Source organism: Harpia harpyja, chromosome 5 (genome assembly GCF_026419915.1).
Source record: "Harpia harpyja isolate bHarHar1 chromosome 5, bHarHar1 primary haplotype, whole genome shotgun sequence".
Classification (NCBI taxonomy): Eukaryota; Metazoa; Chordata; class Aves; order Accipitriformes; family Accipitridae; genus Harpia; species Harpia harpyja.
Genome location: NC_068944.1, coordinates 32997472 through 33018129, shown reverse-complemented (window position 1 = coordinate 33018129; position 20658 = coordinate 32997472). Strand labels below are relative to the sequence as shown.

At 46.5% G+C, this 20658-nt stretch overlaps 3 protein-coding genes and 1 long non-coding RNA gene across 6 annotated transcripts in view; 3 read left to right on the top strand and 1 right to left on the bottom strand.

Annotated features, from left to right (window-relative positions):
- The window catches only part of PRKDC (protein kinase, DNA-activated, catalytic subunit), an 86590-nt gene extending 83244 nt beyond the window's left edge, over positions 1–3346 (top strand). For both annotated transcript variants that reach the window (XM_052788702.1, XM_052788704.1), the window contains 5 exons: positions 231–302; positions 388–589; positions 1026–1214; positions 1802–1941; positions 2969–3346. In XM_052788702.1, the coding sequence (XP_052644662.1) occupies positions 231–302; positions 388–589; positions 1026–1214; positions 1802–1941; positions 2969–3173 (808 nt within the window). In that variant the 3' untranslated portion in view covers positions 3174–3346. The remainder of the gene's footprint in view (positions 1–230; positions 303–387; positions 590–1025; positions 1215–1801; positions 1942–2968) is intronic.
- Positions 3347–10800: 7454 nt separating this feature from the next.
- CEBPD (CCAAT enhancer binding protein delta) lies at positions 10801–12738 on the top strand. The gene has a single exon (XM_052788504.1). It carries the CDS (start codon positions 11110–11112, stop codon positions 12193–12195), a length of 1086 nt encoding a protein of 361 aa, XP_052644464.1. The 5' UTR covers positions 10801–11109; the 3' UTR covers positions 12196–12738.
- A 1473-nt stretch (positions 12739–14211) lies between these two features.
- The window catches only part of SPIDR (scaffold protein involved in DNA repair), a 201163-nt gene continuing 194716 nt past the window's right edge, over positions 14212–20658 (bottom strand). For both annotated transcript variants that reach the window (XM_052786958.1, XM_052786957.1), the window contains 4 exons: positions 19620–19713; positions 18017–18131; positions 17460–17513; positions 14212–14851 (listed from right to left, as the gene is read on the bottom strand). In XM_052786958.1, the coding sequence (XP_052642918.1) occupies positions 14720–14851; positions 17460–17513; positions 18017–18131; positions 19620–19713 (395 nt within the window). In that variant the 3' untranslated portion in view covers positions 14212–14719. The remainder of the gene's footprint in view (positions 14852–17459; positions 17514–18016; positions 18132–19619; positions 19714–20658) is intronic.
- On the top strand, positions 14845–19949 carry LOC128141801 (uncharacterized). The gene is made up of 3 exons (XR_008235179.1): positions 14845–14985; positions 15715–15804; positions 18962–19949. It is a non-coding gene; the product is annotated as an uncharacterized LOC128141801 (long non-coding RNA).

The window sequence follows — 20658 nt, the reverse complement described above, 5'->3', positions numbered from 1 at the left end:
AACTACATACTGTTTTCTATTAAGAAATGTCAGTCTTGGAAGTAACTGTTGGGAGAAAAAGAGATGAGGGGCTATTTTTAATATCAGATGAAAAATTTTGGGCAAACTCTCTGTGTGGCTTGCTGTACTGTTTACTGGGGTAACCAATGTGCTGATGTGGTCATCTTGACTTTTAACGTCCAGTGGGCTGTTATTTCGATAGCTAACATTATTCCTTCATTAACTTGCAGAAATGCTAGCCGCACAGAAACAGTTATGTCTTTTAAAAGAAGGGAGAGCAGTGTTCCAGAAGACCTGCTGCGGTAAGTGCGCTGTTAATGACTGCACATTGTGAAACGAATGTTAGTGTTTTATCTGTATGCAACAAGTGACTTCTGTTTTGTTAAGGCGAGCCTTTTTGAAAATGAGTACATCTCCTGAAGCCTTCCTGTCTCTGCGGTCCCATTTTGCCAGCTCTCATGCACTGATGTGCATCAGCCACTGGATACTTGGTATTGGAGACAGACATCTGTCCAACTTCATGATTAACAAGGAGACAGGTGGCATGGTGGGAATAGACTTTGGATGTGCGTTTGGCTCAGCTACACAGGTATTTGTTTTCTAATTAATTTGTTACAGCTTTTGCATTTATTGTGTGCAATTACACATGTATGCTCAGTACTAAATTTGCTGCTTCTCATTTGCCATCACTCTGATGCAAAATAGTCTTTACAAGTTACTTCTAGTTAATAGAATAAATTCTCTGTTTCCAGATATTCTCAGGTAAGCAGGGAGCTATAGAGTTTCACAGAGTCTATATGGTGCTGTTTTGTGTAGTTCAGCCATGCTTTCAACCACTATCACTAAATATTCATGACTAAAGCTTTGATGTCACAACTTGGTCCTGTTCTACTGTGTTGCACGTTATTTTCAGTTAAGTGACAAAGAGGGTTTCAAAGCTTAAAAAGAACAAAATATTTATTTCCAATCCTGTTCCAAAGCTGCTTAATTCTTGTTTTCTTTTGACTGTCCTTCTCCTTGGCTAGTTTTTGGGTGTGCCAGAGTTGATGCCTTTTCGTCTGACTCGCCAGTTTGTTAACCTGATGATGCCAGTGAAAGAGTGGGGGCTCATTTACAGTGTGATGGTGCATGCCCTAAGGGCTTATCGTGGGGATCCAGATCTCCTCATCAGCACAATGGATGTATTTGTAAAAGAGCCTTCTTTGGACTGGAAGGTGGGATTTTTCCTCTCTCCTTTTTCTTCATGTGAAAATTCTTAAACTGCAATAAGGATAAAATTGATCAAAAAGGGAGTATTTCTTGATGCTCACTCTCAGTGCTCCTTTTATCTTTCTTTTTATATTGAGCTCTCAGAGAAACTGAACTGAAAGGATTTTAAATGACAGAATTCTATATTGATGGACAAAAAATAGTAGTACATGTCTGTTATCAGTGTACTGTTCTTTATCTGCATGATAATCCTAAAAATGTGGGTATCTCTTGATCATGTTATGTCACTTATGGCAGCAGCAGCATAAATATTTTCAACTTTTTGCACTGAGCTTCTTAAATTTGCATAACACCACCATATGTATCAAACTAATGATTACACAGAAAAAATTCTGAAATTAGTTGCACTTCAGTAACTCCAGTTGTAAATTACATTTTAAGTCATAGGCAGGCTAGATATCATCTCATTACTTTGCCCTCCATTGCATCTGCAGTTAAGAGTTACTGGCTTGACTTGCCATGATCTGGCAGCTTAAAGGTCTTTTTAAGTATATGATTTATGATAAACAGGGCAAATTTGTTTCCTCTTTAGAACTTTGAACAAAGACAGCTGAAAAAAGGAGGCACGTGGGTTAAGGAAATAAACACATCTGAAGTAAACTGGTACCCTTTGCAAAAAGTCAGCTATGTCAAAAGAAAGCTTACAGGTGCCAATCCAGCAACAATCACTTGGTAAGATGCTCTCCTTTTGCTTTAAACTACTCCACTAAGAGCTTTGGCAGTCTCCTGTGTCAGATTTTGCTCTCTTCAGATAGAATGACAGCTAGGAAAAGAGAAGAGGCAGTCAGGGCAAAATTTCAACAAACCTCCTGTCAGAATCGTTTTGGTCCACATACAAGCGCTCTGAATCACCCTGCCAGCCAAAACACCACATATCTCCCTGTGAGTGTTCTTGCTCCAGCTCAGGCCTCCTGAGCAGTTTTACTGTTCCTGGCAACACACACATCCCTACCCTGTAAGCCTGCTTAACTTCTCACTCCTCAGACCGCTGTTCTTTATGTTCGTCTCCACAGCTTTTAGGCTAGGGGTAGTATTTAAATCAATATGCTTCTGCTGGACAGTTGCTTGAAATGGAGGCTGAACCAGCTGTATGGGAGGCATGGAGGTAAGCTGCTTCCCAAAAACATCAAATTCGAATCTGATGGCATTCTGAGGTTATTTATGTCCCGTCTAGTCAAGTCTGGCTCAAGCCAGAATGTCTTTAAAGTTCAGTTAAAGTACAATTAATCCCTTCCATCCTCTTCTAAAAAGACATTTTGGATTAATCAAGGGGCGGGGGGGGGGGGGAGCAAAGAAAGCAAGCCTGTTCTAAAACCAGACAAATACTGAAAAGTGCAGAACTTGGGAGGAGTCCCTTTTGCGGTCAAGGCTGAACTGGAAAAGGCAGCAAAATACTTCTTGCAGATACAAATCAGCAGGGTAAGGAGATAACAGCTTGGATGTGAACTGCTGCATCCTTTTTCCAGTTAGAGACCTCTGACAAGATTGAAATATTCATGGTAACTATTCACTAGTAAAGGACACCTGAAATCACCAGTCTTCACTGGCCAGGCCTTCTACAGCTATTGAACAGTCTCCACATCTTGAAAAATAAAGCTGGATGAATCATGTTCAAGTACTGTTTCATATTTAAAAATCCATCTCACATTTTTTGCTTGTTTCTTTTAGTAAGAGCTTATTTTTGTATTCTCAATTTTAGTGACGAACTACGCCTGGGCCATGAGAAGTCCCCTTCCTATAATGATTTTGCAGCTGTTGCTCGTGGTAGCACTGATTGTAATATCAGAGCCAAAGAGCCAGAGGATGGACTTTCAGAAGAAACCCAAGTCAGATGCCTGATCGATCAAGCGACAGACCCCAATGTTCTTGGCAGAGTCTGGGAAGGATGGGAACCCTGGATGTGAGGGACTGCTCTCTAAAGCGCAGTCTGCCAGGAGGAGCGTCCCCTAACACACAGCTGCAACCAGATCAGAATTTTAAGGCCAAAAAGGAAAAAAAAACCTCTTAACCACTTTTATAATCATCTGTTAACTTGACTAATATGGAAAATAATTTTTTATTATTAAAGCTGTATTCAGTCATGGGTTGTTTTTTTTAATATATATATGGTTCTGCAACAAAGTAGCTTTATTGTCTTTGTGTTAAAATCAATGTAGAAAGAACTGGAGAGGCTATAGAGCTTAAAGACTTACTTGAAAGGCACTGAGATCACTCAGAGGAAAGCACGAGTCCATACTCTGTGAACTTGTAGGCATCCTTGTAGTGAAAGTCTGTGCTTTTGTCTTTTACAGAGACCTTGATGATAATCAACTGAAACCGTTCTGCAGATATATGTTATTTTGTAATTAAAATGAGATGATTTTTGTATCAGTTGAAACAGTGAAGCACATGGTAAAATTAAATAGCTCTAGATAACCATCCAGATACTTTAGGTGTTATTTCATTACTCGATAATGAGAAAGCAATGATGAGACCATGCCAGTTTGTTCCAGCAGATTGTTTTTTAACAATTCGAGGTTATACTCTGTTATCTCTGTCCTTCAGAAGCCTATACTCCTCATGTTGTGTTAATTTGTTTGGCCAAAGCCAGAAGTAGCTACAGCAGAGCACTGTAAGCTTTTTGCTGTAACTGCAGCACAGCATCATTGGGGAAGTTGTGCCAGATGTGGCTCTTCCTCTCCGACAGCCAGTTTTCAGGTAACCTTGGTGGCAACTGCAGTGCAGCACAGACAGCAAGGGCGAGAGTGAGTTCTCTGAAATATTACTGTTGGTTATTACCCAGAATTCATTGTAGGAGATTGTTTCCATTGAGGCCTTTAATAATTATCATAAAAGGTGTAATAAAAATGAGTCTTTGCCCTTTCACTGCCTTACACACTTTCCCTCCTGCCTCCATGGCCATGGGGCAGTCCTGATCTTGCTGAGGGCTGCCACCAGCACCAGTCTCAAAGGATTCTTTCAGCTGGAGAGCAGAGGAATCTGCCTCCTGGGTACAGCTCCATGAAAAACTCGGCACGGGGAATATTACTCACTAAGGCCTAATGAATAGGGAGGGATTTTTTTTGTTTCATATACTTTCCAGCAACAATTACTATTTCTTACCTTCCTTCTTACTAAATATGCTCAATTCTCTATGTCAATAGTGTTATGAATCAAGACATTCAGAATCTTTTTATCAGATTTTATTAATTAAAAATATTGTTTGGCTGTATTTTTGTAGAGGAAACATCTATTTAAAAATAAACTTTCAGATGTGTACCTCATTTCAGAAATTAATTTAGGGCACTTTAATCACAGAAAACATCCACATTTACCCATTTATACAGGTGATAATGGACAGCGGTTTTTTCATAAGTGTGTGTGATACAGTCTATTTTTACATACACTTGTGTAAGATGTCTGGGTGCATTTCGTTCTTTTAATCTCTGGTATCAATAAAGACGGCGGCACTATGACTGAAGATTAGTTAGGTGGGGCACTCAGCTTTCACGTTGTTAACTTTCTTCTATTTGTAGAGTTGATGCACAATAAAAAGCTACATAAAAAGGTGAGGGGGACATTTGGAAATCAAGTGGCTAGTCGTACGAGGTGTTTAATTGCACTTTTGGCACATACCTGAGATACAAGGTACTTTGACCTGTACTGCTAAGGACAAAGTTTAGGTTTATAGTTTAACGAGGCTCGTCTTGTAGGACTTTTGATACCTTCAGCAGCTGGAGATGTTTGTGCACGCAGCAGGCTTCCCTCCGGTGCCAACCGAGGCTTCCTTGGCCTCCGGAGCGGAGAGCGCAGCCGGGCCCTTCCAGGGAAAGGGGGCTATGGTGAACCCTGTCCCCTGCCCTCCTCTCCCTTTAGTCCATAGGGAAAGGCCCTCAGGCCAGGCGTGAAAGCCTTCAAGACGCGTGAAAGTAGCCCTGATGGTGCAAAAGAATTTAGAACGTGTCTACGATGCTTAAAATAGTTAAAATTTCAGTTTTGACCCTAAAATAAGTGCTGTAATTTGAAGCCACAGCTACATCAGTCCTACTAGTGGCATATTTGTCAAGCTCTGGTGTCGGCGAAGGAGCAAAGCACAAAGCTGCTGGGTTTTCATCAGCAGAAAGCCATCCCCTGCGAAGCAAGCGGAATTGCCCTGATGGAGCCTTCCCTGTGCAGCTGAGCGAGCCTGAAAATAATCTCCGACATATGTAAATCGCCGCTGCTATCCCTGATCCTGACTGAAGAGTGCTGCTCTCAGTAAAATACGGCAGTCAAACGGAAAGGCTGAAGCCAGCCCATGAAGCAGCAAGGAGAGTACTGACGCAACGAAAACCTCAAGTCGCTGGGCTCGGTGCTTTACGGGATGGGTTTGTTAGGCTTCCAGAAAAGAATAAGATGATGTGTGGCTCAGAGTCGGAGACTGCTTCAGGTCTCATGATACAAAACAAGACTTAGTAACTATCGACAAGTACAGCAGAGTTATTTCCTTCTCAGATTAAATAACCAGATGTGCACTATATCTGGAAGTTCATTAACTGCATCTAAAAAGCTGTGGAAGCTATTAGCATATATTCTCAGTAGGTTTTTCTTAGTGTATAGAATAATATTAATGTTTAAGCTAGTCCTTACTATCCCTGTCAATCCTACAATTTGCCTCTAAGCAAAAATACTACTACTGCTGAACACAGAGGAAAGCTCTGCAGCTGCAGTCTCCTTCCCCAGCTGAGGTTCCTGCATGCTTCTTCTCGTCCTCAGGATTTTCCCTTAGTCCCCACCACCGCCCCCGATTTAAATGTTATCTTGAGGGGTCTGTGGCTGAGATGCAGTACAGCACCAGCACACGCTTGGGCACGGGAAGGAACCTTGCCACAAGAACAATGAATTAGGCTCATCTTCAGCCGTGGAATAAGGGTTTTCCTACAGCTCTTCTGGCCTCACGCTGAGGGCTTTGGCCACCTGCTTCCTGAAGTCAGGTAAGTAAGCGTCTACATTTAGAGGCACTTCTCCCCAAACTTCACATTTTTCAAAATCAAGGAGTTAAAATAAGGATTTATTACTGCTGCTTTAAAACTTTTTTTTCCCCCTCACAAATACTGAGTGTGAGAGTCTGATGAGTCACTTACTTAACACCGTGTGCCTCATTCGGAAATGACCTGGGTTTTAAAAATTTCATTTTTAAGCTATGATGCTTGTAAGAAATGGCACCTATGCAGAAAGGTCACACCCTGGCAGCCACCCACAGCACCGAATGGTGTCACTACTTTTGTAGCAAAGCTACCAAATCTCATGTTAAACCAACAGTGTCCAGAAAAGGTTGTTCAGGGGTTTTTTGTTGCAAAACGTTTTGGGAAGGAGTGGCCATAAGGGACTGGAAAAGATTCAGTTACAGTCTCCACATTATTTACAGGGGCGGTTGTTTGCTTTTTTATTTGCTTGGACTTTTTTTTTCTTTTTTGATGGGACAGGAGAGGGTAATGCTCATTCTACCTGTCCGTTAAACTCACAATAAATGATACTGTGCAAGATTTCATTTGGTTAGGCAGAAGACATAGCTGTGAAGTTGATCTCACAAATCTCATCCCTGCTGGAAACTCATGCAAGACCTGTATTGGGAAAAAGTTCAGAGCATCCACCAAAGAGCGTGAGAAAATGAGGAGCGCAGGGTCTGAGGCGTGTCACTGCTGCAGCACATGGCCTTTTGGGAGTCCAGGAAGACTTAATTCAGCAGTTCAGCAGCCACGAATGCAGCTGAACCAACCCAGCCTGGGCTGGCACTGGCAGGGCTCAAATGCCTGCAGGGAGTCAGAGTCCAGAGTTTAAAAGAGCTAAAAAGAAAAATCCTTTCACTTACCGGCAAGTTCTTCGGCCGCTAACAGTGGGGTGGCCGCAGGCTGGATCAGTGCAGTGAACTGACCCAAGTGAAGAGCAAAATACTGTTCCAGCGATTCAAGACAAGGGAGAGGCACGAGCCCTGGCAGAGGTGGGACGAGGGAGTAGGGAGGGTCTGCCCGGCAGTCACTGCTTATAAGAGCCAACGCCAACCTCGAGGAGGTACTGTCCCTCCCTAGGAGTGTGTTGGCAGGATGTTTTACTCTCCCCAAACAACATGCACCTCTTCATCTGCATGTCCCATTCCCCAGTCAGCCCCCAAGTGCCCTTCCTGGCTTCTAGCTGTTGAATGAAACGATCATCGCAGTCCTGCTTCTTCTTGGGGGGAGGAGGAGAAAAATCAGGCAGACGACCCCTCCATCTTTTTCCCCCTTGTCAGTTGGGTCTTTGTCACCATCCAGCCAGCCTTTCCCTGTGAGACCCCATCTCGTGAGGTGTCTCCCCCGCAGTCCTGCTCCACGGCTGCCTTAGCCCAGCCCACGAATCCCCCAGGAGCCAGCGTCCCGCTGGCACTGCCTCGGCCCCATAGCACCCCAAGAGCAGAGGAGGGCTCTGGAGGCTCCGCAGGACCAGCCCAGCCTCGCCAGGCTGTCAGCCCCGCCGTCCCAAAAAGTCCTGCACATCTGTCTGGGTTGCCAGAGGCGAGCATGCCGGGGGGAGGATGGGTAGGATTAAAGCCAGGCTGAAGTATTGCCCTGTTCCCTCACCTTCCCTGAGTGGTCTGTCCCCTATTTATGAGGAAAAACTAGTCAGAAATACAGTGTGATGTATGTCCCTGAAGGGCTCAGGGTCCTGGTGCTTCTCTGGGATTCACAGCTGGCATCCCAGAGTAATTTAAACTTTTGTCTTTTCTTTGTGAAGGTTCCTTAGAGAAAGATTTCTTGTCCTTTCTCGCCAGGCTGAAATGCTCTTCTTCGCTTGATTTGGAGCAGGAACCTCAAACAGGTTTTAAAGAAATTATTCTGAAATTCAGATGCTCAAAATGTTTTTTATTGCTGTTTAAACTTACTGGATCCTAGAGACAAGCCATGATTCAGTGGGTCAGGTACTCAGCAGGACGAGTGAGGGAATCAAGGGCTTATCTCTGCTTCACTGCTCATGAAATTACTGATGCAGATGGGAACAGATTCTGCTGCCGAGATGCCAGACGAATCCACCCCAGGAAATAGTAGAGCATGGACATCGTCCTGCCTCCAGCCCAGTGCTTTGGTAAGCGACAAGTATCACTTACTGACGTGCTCCTGGATGCTTTGCTGTGGGTGTCCTACCACCCCAGGGCTTCACAACCTGCATAGCACGTGGGGGAACCCCCTGAAGTCACACAGCTCAGGCTCAGCAACAAACACAATTAACTCGCCTTCCAGGGGACAGCTCTCGCCACTTGGTTTTGGGGGGGGGTCAGATGTCGACAGGTCTGACCACGAGCTCTGAACATGCCTCCAGGTCCTGAAGACACTGTAAGCAAAGCTGCACCCGCTGTGATGGGGCTTAGGTGTGACATGGGTGGCAGACACTGAGGCTTACACGGGGTTTCCATGCCCAGCAGGTCACCATTTACTGAGGGATTTTGAGAATCTAATTGCCATAGGGCAGGGTGCCCAGTGGGGGCCGGGTGACCTGGCTGGGAATTGCATCTCTTTTTTGGAGTAACACATGACGGGCATTAAATGAGACTGTTCAGGCTGGCGCAGTTGCACGCCAACGCCATCTGATGACCAGCTGCCCTTTCTGGATAGGGACTTCAGTGAGCTGAAAGCATAACACAGTTCCACGTACAGTTAAATGAGATGCTTTCCAAGACAAACCATAATTTTACGGCTACAACAGGTGAGACGTATCACCTTCCAGCAATCAACAGACCCCCCCGTGGCAGAGCAAGGAGGAGAGTGGGTGTCACTGCCTTGCACTTCTGAATCGCCTTCCCGCGCTTCATGCACCCACCTCTCTACACTTCATGCAGAGAAAAAAGCTCCAGGAGCAGCACATGAGGGTCACGGTTCCCTGCCACTGGACAGCCAGGCCAGGGGCAGGTGGCACAGAGTCATGCCACATGAATGTACCCCAGTGCTGGAGGGCAGAAAGTAACAACACGCAGAACCGGCTTTGGGGACATATTGGTTTTGACGATGTGGGAAAGGAATATTGTTTGCACTAAAAAAAAAGAAGGAAAAAAAAAAAAGCAACACTTCTTGTGTCACTGTCAAGTTCAGTGCTAAATGCTCATGTAGATAAAAGTTGCACGATCAAGCCTCTGATGAGCAAATCAAATCAAGTTTATTTAAACACAGCATCTCCGCAGGGTTAACTGCAGCACTAGAGTTAAAAGCAAAGCAAATCCCCTCCATGTGAAACCTTACCTGCCGGATGCAAAAACCTCACCTGCTAGTCAGAGCACACTTATCCTCATCCCATAAGCCTTCCCACGAGGAGTTTACGGCCATACCAGCCCTGTCCCAACTATTTATGTTAAAATACACACCCCTTTGATAAACAGCTGCGTTACTGCAACAGCTGCGGTAGCAGCAGATGGAGCCTTGCCCGGAGCGAGGCAGCAGGCCTGGCATGACCGGCACGTACCCACGGTCCCCAGAAAGCCACCTCCGAATGGCACAGTGCTCTGCGGGGCTCAGCTTCACGCCAGCAGTGTCATCCGAGTGCTGGGCCGAAAAGTCAGCGGCTGGGTTAGTCCGACCCAAGCGTCATAAATCTAGCGGGGTCTTCCGGAAAAAAAAGTAGATAAATCTTAAAAGAGAATTTTTTAAGTTTCTTTTTTTTGTGTGTGTGTGTGTTTCATAATTCAGTCAGTGGAGCACCTGGGGGTAAAGCCAGGGTTTTAAAAACTGTTCTGTAACGAGAAAACTTACACATTTCATGTATTTGAAACGAAAATATTTTCATTTCTCTGATACTTGCCAATTTAATAGTAGTACTTTATTGGATGCGGGGGGGGATGCATAATTACTTACTGTAAGTTTTTAAAAAGAGGCTTAATGTCACACAGGCATCGTGAAGCAGCTAAAGACGCCTTAGAGACCCCTCTCCCACTGGAGCATCCTGCAAGAAGAGGTGCAAGCGGCCATCCTGTCACTGGTGGAGGAGCGCGGGGGGGGGGATTTACAGCCCTCTCGGATGAAGAGCAGGAGGAGCGGAGCCTCGGGAGGGCGCTAGGGCGATACACAGAGAGACACGCGTGGGGCAGGCAGCATCTTTCCCGTATCGCTTCATCCGAGGCGCCGCCGGGGAAGTGTGTTTGAGGGGGGGAGAGGGGTGTAAAAATGAGCCTTTTCCGCTGGCCCGCGTGGAAATAAGGCAGGAAAAGGGAAAATTAACGCTCAGCCGGGGTGTTGCAGGGGGGGATGGGGGGACCGGTACCGGCGTCGGGGCAGCCCTCCCGGGGGGACGAGACGGTGCGGGGAGGGGGGCAGGCGCCCCTTTGGGGCGCCTGCCCCCCTCCCCGCACCGTCTCGTCCCCCCGCGGGGGGCCGCCCCCGACCGCGGCCGCCCTCCACCGGGAGGTGGCAGCTCTCCGCGGCGGGAGCCCAGCCTCCGCGGCCGCGCACCCCACCCGCTCCCGCCCCCGGGTCCCCGGGGGTGCCGGGAACACTCGTTCCCCGTCATTGGGGCAGGAGGCGGGGCCGGGGCCGTATAAGAAGGGACCGAGCGGGCGTTTCGCTCCCAGGTCCAGAGACGCCCTTGTCCCATCCCCGCCTCCCATCGCCGAGCGCGGCGTGACCCGAGGCCGGATCGGCCCCCTCGGGCAGGCGAGGCGACGGCGGGACGGCAGCAGGAGCACCCGCAGCGGCAGCGGCGGCCCCGCACCGGCGCGACGAGCGGCAGCAGCGCTCGCAGCGGCCCCGCTCCCCCACCTGCCCGCGGCGGAGGCTGGAGCTGCGATCGTCGCGGAGCGGCGGCTGGTGCCCGCGGCCCGGAGCCCCCGCGCCGCGGCCGTGCGGCGCCGCGTCCCGCTCGCCCATGAGCGCCGCCGCTCTCTACAGCCTGGACTTCCCGGCATGCTATAAGAGCTGGTGCCTGGAGCCCGCCAACTTCTACGACGCCAAGGTGGGCAGCGGCGGCGGCGGCGGGCCGGGTCCCGCCTGCAAGCCGGGGGGCCGCGGCGGCTGCGGGATGAGCGGCGAGGAGGCGGGGGGCGGCCTGGGGGGCAGCGGCACCAACCTGGCGGAGCTGAGCGCCGCCGCCCCGGCCATGTACGAGGACGAGAGCGCCATCGACTTCAGCTCCTACATTGACTCCATGTCGGCCGTGCCCAACCTGGAGCTCTGCAACGACGAGCTCTTCGCCGACCTCTTCAACAGCAACCACAAGCCCGAGCGGGGCGGGGACTACGGCGAGTACTTGCCGCCGGGCGGCGGCGCCGGCCGCGACCCCGCCAAGGACCTCGGCGCTGCCATGACCACCCTGCTGGGCGCCGAGCCCCGCACCGCCTCCTCCTCCTCTTCCTCCTCCTCCTCCTCCTCCTCCTCTTCCTCCTCCTCCTCCTCCCGCGGCGCCCTGAAGCAGGAGCCGGACTGGAGCGACAGCGACCTCTCCTCCTCGCTGCTGCCCTCGCAGATCGCCACCTGCGCCCAGACCATCATGAACCTGAGCGGCCAGCCCACGCCGCCCACCTCCCCCGAGCCGCCGGGCAGCAGCTCCCCCTCCAGCTGCAGCACCCGCTCCCCGGGCCCCGCCGCCGCCGGCTCCGGGTCCGGCGCCGGGTCCGGGTCCGGGTCCGTGTCGGCGCAGGGCGTCCCGCCGCCGCCGCCGCCGGCGGCCCCCGGCGGGAAGGAGCGCGGCGGCAAGAAGTGCGTGGACAGGTTTAGCCCCGAGTACCGGCAGCGCCGGGAGCGCAACAACATCGCCGTGCGCAAGAGCCGCGACAAGGCGAAGCGGCGCAACCAGGAGATGCAGCAGAAGCTGCTGGAGCTCTCGGCCGAGAACGAGAAGCTGCACAAGAAGATCGAGCAGCTCACCCGGGACTTGACCAGCCTCCGGCACTTCTTCAAGCAGCTGCCCAGCGCCTCCTTCCTGCAGCCCGGCTCGGGCACCGACTGCCGGTAACCGGGGCGGGGGGGGAGCGGGGACGGAGAGACGGACTCCGGGAGACCGTGGATAACAAATACCTCAGGGGGCCGGGCCGAGCCTTCGCCGGGCCGAGCCTTCGCCGGGCCGAGCCTTTGCCGGGCCGGGCCGGGCCGGGCCGCGGCGCCCCGGGCCGGGCCGGGCGCGGGGAGGAGGCGCGGAGCCGCGGTGGGACCTGCCGGCCTGCGGCCGCTTCCTGGATGTTGTAGCGACGTGGGGCGATGCCTGCGTCTTTCACCGCGAAACTTGCAAAAAAAAAAAGGAAAAAAAGCTAAATATTTTGTTTGTTTGTTTGTTTTCTTCTCTCCCCTTAAATTATTTTTGTAATGGTAGTTTTCGTCTTTTCTACATTTTACTCATACCGATGCAGCTATGGTACATCTGTTAAATTGATTCAAAACCCCATGTATTTTAGACAGTAGGATGAAAAAAAAAGACTGAGCATGCTCGACCTTTTATATCAATTTTTACAGCGTTTCTAAGAACAATAATAATAATAATAAAAAAAGCATTTAAAATGAACCCTGCTCTCGTTTGCTATGTGTCCTGACAGCAGCGGGGCGGCGGCGGGGGAAGTTGCGCTTCCCGGGAGCTGCTGCCCGCTCGCAGCGCCGGGGGGGGGGTACGGGGGGGCTTCCAGCAGCTGAAACGGGGAGGTTGGGGGGGTGAGGTGCACTTCCCCCCCCCCCCCAAAGCAGCCTAAGGGCGATGCAACGGTGGGAATCACTGGGAGTCCTGCACGTGGTGGTTACAAAGTCTTGCTCCCCCCCCCGACCCCCCCGGGGAGCTGTTGCATCGCCGTGCCGGAATGCTGAGTCAGCGGTTGCTGCTGAGCTCACTTGGGGCCGAGCAGCAGTTGCACTGCAGGAGGGGCTGCTCTTTGGCCAGGACTCTTCCAGAAACATAGCCTTATTAAAAAAAAAAAAAAAAAAAAAAATCCATGAACACAAGAACACCGTTAGTTAAAATTCCTGGTAAAAAACCAAACAACCAAAAAAACCCTCGAAGCAGTTTCCACTCCAGACAACGCAAAGCTGCACCTACACTAACGCGCTCCTAAGTTTGAAGCCGCTGCGGTCCCCCAGGAGATGCTGTTGCAGCCATGCGCTTCAGCCCGCTGTAGGCGATGGACGGGCAGGAGCTGGCCACTTTCACTGGTCACTGCTAGTGACGGCGAGAGCAGGCAACGACGCTGATCCCTGACTGAGTGACAGTATTACAGAAGGGTAGGCAACTTGTCTGAATATTGATAGCGCACACACAAAGATGACAGCATCTGTAGGGCGCTGGCAGAAAAGCGGCCTGGTACCACATGCATCTCCAACAGCCAGTGCTTTGCGAGAGAGAATAGTCTTGCTGGTTTCGAAGGGGCGACCCTGGCCGTGTACAGGGCAGTATCCTCTACACAGGAACTGGCCGACATCCCCTTTTTCCTTATGGCGGGGGGGCAGGTCAGAGACTGAAAGACTTGGAGGAGGGGGGAAAAGGGGGATTCAAAAGCTGGGTCATTCCTTTAGTAATCGTGACGTATCTGACTTTCCACTATCGGCCTCGGCCGCAGGAACGATCAGTGTAGCAAGAAGTTTGCTGTTCCTTTTCTGCTGGGTGGTCATGCACTGGACCTGTGCAAAACCATTCATTCCTCCTCCTCTGACCTGTACGGGTTTTTTAAATACCGAGAAAGGGGAAGGGGAAAAAAAACCTAATCTCTGACTGAACGCTTAACATTAATTCTTGCATCTCAAACAATGCACACATAGGAAGATTTTGATATTATCTGATTTGTAATCCATGTCTCTGTACAGTCAGGGTGAGGAAAGTTACGTGGCCTACAAAGCAGTTTGCTCGTTACCCGTAACAGAAACTGTATAATGAAACACCCGCTTTGTAGGAAGCTACAGATAACACAGTACTTCTCTGCTTAGAGACCAGTTAGCTGTAAAACATTAACTTTATATAAGCTTGACGCTTCAAAATATAAGCTTTGTTCAAATCTCTGTCTTTATAACATTTATTGCAAGGTGATAACAAATGCTACAACTCAGAATTAGCGCACAAAGTGGTGTTTTGCAGCCAGTGGTAAGTCTGGAATCCACTGATAAAACTCAGACCAATATTCACTGCCTATAGCAAAGTATTTATTTCAAAAATATCAGTAAAATATTTTCCATCGACACATAATAAATATAATATTATAAAAAAAAATTGACAACCATTCAAAACTTCCAGAACAAGATGTTTTACGTACATAAACAGCAAACGTGCCAAAGAAACTGTATTCTTAAATTCTGAACTGATCTGAAAAAGAAGAGTTCAGAAGGTTAAACAGAAATTTTTATATAGATATTTTTTCAGCATTAGCACAATGTGCTTTGTAAATCACAGTTTTAATAAACTATCTTAATACTTATCACGCTTGCATTATACGTTATCTGTGGCACTAGTTAACAGATAACCACATCACAAAGTCCACAGATACTATAGTAGCTGACTAGAGTTCAGCTCAGTGTCTTGCTGCTGCTTCCAGAAGAACAATTTCCTCCAGTGCAACACAGTTGGGGTGGCTGGTTACGGAGTGGACATAGCAGTTCAATAACCCCACCTCCTTTCCCAGCACGCTCTGCACCTCATAACTCTGCAGTGATAAAAGCATGTTGATTAAAACAAACAGTCCTGGACATTCTGTTCTAAGCAGCATTCGACTGGGAAGATGCAGGCTGCAAGGTCCTCTTCCAACAGACAATTTTTTTTAAGGACTCAAAAAGAAAGGTGCGTTAGAACTGATGGAAAGAATGAATATGTTAGATTTTCAATAATTAGATCTCACTCCTGCTTAAAGTGCTGCTTCCCTACCAGGCTTTCAAAAATGACCTGTTTAAAAAAAAAAGAAAAACAGCTACTGTGACTTTGAACTCAATTTTGCTGAAGCATAAGCTACATGTGCTCCCTTTATCTAGCTTTCTGACACTGGTAGGAATTCACATGTGCTAGCAATGTATATATACATACTATATATCAATTACTTTAGCTAACAGATCCACTAAAGGAAAAAATATTTTGTAACTCTTTTTACGCCCCCCCCCCCCCCCCCGGCTTTTTACTTTGTGTTGTATCATGCGTTGTTCATGATCACTGGCACCTACACAGTCCCTTCTGTCTAATGATCCGAGTGGCAGTTTACCCACATGAGTTGTGCCTGAGCGAATTTGTAGAGACTGTACTCTGTGTGGAGGAGAGGGATGTGAGGCTGGGATGATTTCTCTAAGATGAGAGAGCATGTCACCAGAAGAACTGGTGATAGCTGATACCTCGCCCGAGAGAGTATCTCTCTCAGATGGCAGGTTTACATCCATTTCTCTCCTCAGTGGGACTTACCTGTGACCAGCCTCTGGCCATGCACCCTGCTTTCATCTGGGCTGTGCGTTTGTATAGGTATGTGATACCCACATCTATTGCCTGATTCAAGGTATGAACAACCCTTTTCTTCTTTTTTCATAGATTGTTTTTACTCCAGCCCAGTTCTGCAGTCCAATTCATCACGCAGCTGCACAAACAGCTATACTGGTGTAACAGAAGGGTTGTCACAAGGTAAGGAACAAGTGGCCAGGGGCAGTGGCAGCTAAAACCAACCTCCCTGCCAAAAGAAGTGATTACAAAGCTACACCCTTAGAAACTTTAGCAGCATTGGCAAAAAAATGCCACCTCAAGTGGTATTTCTTGTGATTAATCTTCGCTGAGTTGTGCTGCTTTTTAAAATGCAGTGGTTCAGAGACAGAAATGCTTATGAAAAAAAAAGGAAAAAATTATCCCTGCATTTCAGCTAGGGAAAAAAACCCCTGTTTCTAACTTGCCAGACTTCTAAATACTAGCATTATAAAAATTGAAACATGAAAAAGAGGTTGTTTGAATTCTATTAACTCGAAAAAGAACTACGTTTTGTCAGTCTGTAACCAAACCAGACACATTCTGTAAAACTTAGCAAGACTTAACTGCTATTAAGAAAGCAAACATATTTCGGAAATTTCTTGTATCTCTTTGCTTAAATCAAATATACACCCTCCAGCATAAGAAAAATAATTTATGATTTCAGAGCAGCATTCCACTTTAAATATTATCCATAAATCCCATTAAAACCATGGAGCACATAATAGCAAAATGCTAGAAGATTATACAAGACGGAGAAAGCAGAATGACCCCGACACGTGTCACCTAACCAAAGATATTTAACTAGGATCATTAAACAAGACAACAAGCTGACCTTTGCTCCCTTCCACGGGCAATGGAGACGGGGGGATCTCGGGATGTTAATAGGACTTAATCACCCTCTGAAGGTGCCGCTCCTTCGCTGCTGACCATCCGGCAGCCAATGCCAGCCAGGCAGCTACCCAGGTGCCTCCCTCACCTGTGATAAATCTGGGTCACTGTGCCAAATGTCAAGGTTCTTCTGATATCTCAGATTAAAGGAATAACTACTTCACAATTACATAAACTGTACTTCAGCCCATGGATCCCCGTGGCTTACGTGTATTTCATTCAATTATAAAGTACTATCTTGCATGCATTTTGCAAATTCCTCTACTATTACTGCCTGCCAGTAGTTTCATGGTTGTGCTATTAGAAAGTAGTTTTGGTTTATAGGGCTTAGAAGACCAGCCCCAAAAGGTGGGATGCTTGAACTGTGTTTGCTGTCTTTGGATCCTCAGCCAGAAAATGGAGTTAAGCCCAGCACTGCCCGTCGCAGCTCTGAATGTCTGGACATAGTCCTATTTGCAGATAGCTCTGCAGATCTGCAGCTGAGCTAAAGCTGTCTACATACCCCATCTGTAGCATCCCTCTTCTAAAAAAGGGGGTGTCAGCCTGATGATAGTCACGCGATAGCAAAGCGTCAGCAGGTGGAAGGTGGGATTGCCAAAGAGTCCAGCCCACTCAAATCCCAGGCTGGACATGAAAAAAAAATTCATTATTTCTAGTGAAATCCCCTACCGCTCCTAGTGCAGTTCTGAAACGAGCTGCCTGGAAGGCAGAATCTCCATCCTTCAAAGTTTTCAAGACCCTGCCAGCCAAAGTCACAGCTGACCTGCCTACGCATTGGCAATAGCCCAGTGTGAGCGCTAGGTTGGACGATGGCCTCCAGGAATCCCTTTCATTTCTGTGATTCGAGTATCTTCCCACCTGATTCATGTCTCCTGTACTCTGCCTCTACACTAGTTTAACTTTCTTTCATCAACATTCATTATACCTACCCCATCCTCATTGGCGGAGAACATCAGGAGAGAAGAGATTGTCCTTTGTAACAGCTGGAATGAGAAAATAAACAGGTTTTGTTCATGACAAAAGTCTTATGTGTGCAAAGATGTTCTGTTCACAGGTTAAAACAGTCACATTGAACAAAGATTTATCGTTTTAATATAGAATGGTTTTGTTTCCCTGGCCAAGAAAGCAGAGAAGAGGTGACACAAAAGATGTTCAGAATGGGAGCCTAAAAATACATGTTCTTTTTAGGCTGTGGAGACTGAGGTTTCCCAAGGCCCAACCCAACAAAGCCCTTCAGCTGGACCATAAAACAGTTTGCAAACCTCAGGGTGAACTCGACGACTGTATTGTTTGAGTAAGATCTGGGAACTGGGTCCTTAGTCCAACGAAACACAAGTTTAGTATCAGATTAAATTATGGGGTACTCTTACATCTTTTAATTTGTCTTCTGACAGAGCTGTTTATAAAAGCGTGGCTTAGAGTACCTGTGTGTCTACATATCTAGCCTCACTATACTCAATACACCGAAGCTTATTTCATGCCATACCTTTACTTTTACTGTACTTTGACATCGAGATGGACAACTCAAGAAGACTTCCAGCTGCATTTTCAAAACTGGTGAAATGACAACTTCAGAGCACTGGTTGCAATATAGCAATCCACTGAAACACACAAATAATGATGGAAAAACATAGAACAATGGAAAAGCTATCAGTCATAAATCAAAACACACAAAAAACCAGCTAGCTTATTCTCTAAAATACTTTGCCAGTAGACTTCTAGTAGGAAAGCCCTGGCAGAGATTCAGTTGATAATAACAAATAGAACTCTTCTGTTGGTAGAGCTAAATAACTCTCTTGGAGCACCTAAACTCTTCTAGCAAAAGGATCTTCCTTTTGTAAGTTTTGGCAACGTGGGGGGAGGTTGCTATTTATAGTCACTCCCCTTAAGCAAATATTAATCTTATAACCTTCTAAAAGTTATGGCAAAAGAAAATTTGTAGTATAGATTTGGCCCAAGTGACTTAATGATTTAGGCCCTCGTTCAGCAAACATTCAACATTTTCAGCACATACTTAAGTCATATGCATAAAATTAAGCTCAGCTGTAAGAGCTTGTTGGAATAATGTCTTAAACAAATATTGATGCTACATTGTTCTTCAAATGAAGCAAAAGTGTCCTTCACAGTAGATTTTTTTTTAATTGAACTACATTACTATGTGAATGTACACACATCCTTATGTTTTGCATGACAGTATAATATAGGACAACTTTTTTTTTATTTTCAGCCTTTTTCCCCCAGAGGCTATACATAACAAAGCATAAGCCATAAAGCTTCTCATATTTAGGAAAATGTTCTCTATTTCAATGGGACCAAACCCACCCAACTTCTCCTTATGCTTTTTGTAAGCTTTTCCACTAGGAAGAACCCCCCTTTCCTTCTTTTTACACTCTGACTATTCTCTTACCCTCTTGTGTTTTTATCCCCTCAGGTATCTCAGACCCTGCAAGAGCAAGCTGGCTAAGCAGCTGAAGGGGAGGTTTTCCAAGAACATGCCAGTGTGACACAGGTTTAGCATTTCACGTGGTAACAGGTCCTGTGGGATCAGTCTTCACATTTGGGACAGTTATACTCCCAGAATTATTCAACATCCTTTTTAGAAAGGTTATAAATCAAATAGGTCTGAAACGCCACTCTTTCACACTTACGTAAATTACAGCAAAGATCACAGTTCAGTATAAAAATGAGGTGAATTGGTAGTACACAGGGTAACAAGGTAGCATAGACAAACACAAGCAGCTACTTTTAAAGGAGCTTAAAATCAGACCTGTGATTTACGTGGATGTTTATTAAAACTAATATTATAATGCAGTGGGCTATGAAATCTTTGTAAGCAATACTTTAAGATCAGTTTGAAAAAAAATGTGATAACTGCAAATTTAAACCATTTCATATCTACTTGTATCTTTCTTAATAAATTAATCTAACCTTGCTGGTTTTATCAGTTCATCAGCAATAAAAATACTACGTCTTAGTTCTAGGAAGGAACAAAGTGCAGCCTGTGCCTGCAGGAATCATTGCATCACCTATTGCTGTTATGGCTACATCTGCAAAACACCTGGAGTGCTCCGGAGCATGCTGACTCTCACCTGTCCTGGGGACACAGTTCCAACTTTCCATTGCCACATCTGTCGCATGTAGGCCAGGAGAAAGCAGTGCTCTCATTAACTCCAACAACAGTACCTGCAGAAGATGAAATTCTTACAAAATACTAGCAGTAAGCTAGCAAACACAGTCACTCCTAGCTTCACAGCAGGTTTGGTCCTTTCTGACTCTCAGCTTAAGCATCAGCTCTTCCAACAATCTCACCCCCTTTCTCCTTTGTCCCTCCAACAAGGGATGACAGTATGGCAAAGTGTGTTACATTCTAAAAATACCAGCAGGTAGATAATTGATAATAAACTTTCCAAACAAGTTCAGCTCTTTTGGTTTGGGTTTTATTGTTTTTCTGATTTGTTTTTGTTTGTTTCTTCTCTTTCTGTTCCTCTGATGTTTCCTTGGCAATAAATAGCTATAAAAATCATCAAGTCAGACAGCATGATATCAACATTTAGGAAACACAAACCAATGAGAAAACCCAATCCCTTTCAAAAACAACGATGCAGGTTAAATTCCATTAACAATGGATTTATTCTTCATTTATACTGATTTAACAGAGATTAGATCTGGCCCACAGATTTAAGTGTGTGCCTAAGAAGGGAATGCCAAAGATACTTTGGACTAATATAAAGGGCCTTGCTAGTTTTGGCAAGAAAAAATATATTCAGTGTTTTATGAGAAGCCAATAAAGAATGTATTATGTTTTATGATAACGATATGCTGAAATTATAAGCATTATTTATGGAGAAAATACTTCAAAATATTTTGAAGCATACAAAGTTGATCATCTTTAAGAATGAAATTACACTAAAATAAACCCTCACTGGTACAACAGAAGTATAGACTAAAAATTCCAGCTCCTATTGAGCAAGAATCTCACAGTTTTATTTATACCGCATTCAATAAAAGAAACCCTTGGAGACTAGGGAGCATTTACACTGTCTGGTCTGTAAGACAGCGTGTTAGTCCCTTGCTTTCCTGGTTCTCCTGGGACAAGGACTGACAGGAAGAAGGGTACTACACATAAAC

Coding starts and splice junctions, on each gene's coding strand:
- CEBPD (XM_052788504.1), top strand. CDS start 11,110: ATGAGCGCCGCCGCTCTCTACAGCCTGGACTTCCCGGCATGCTATAAG.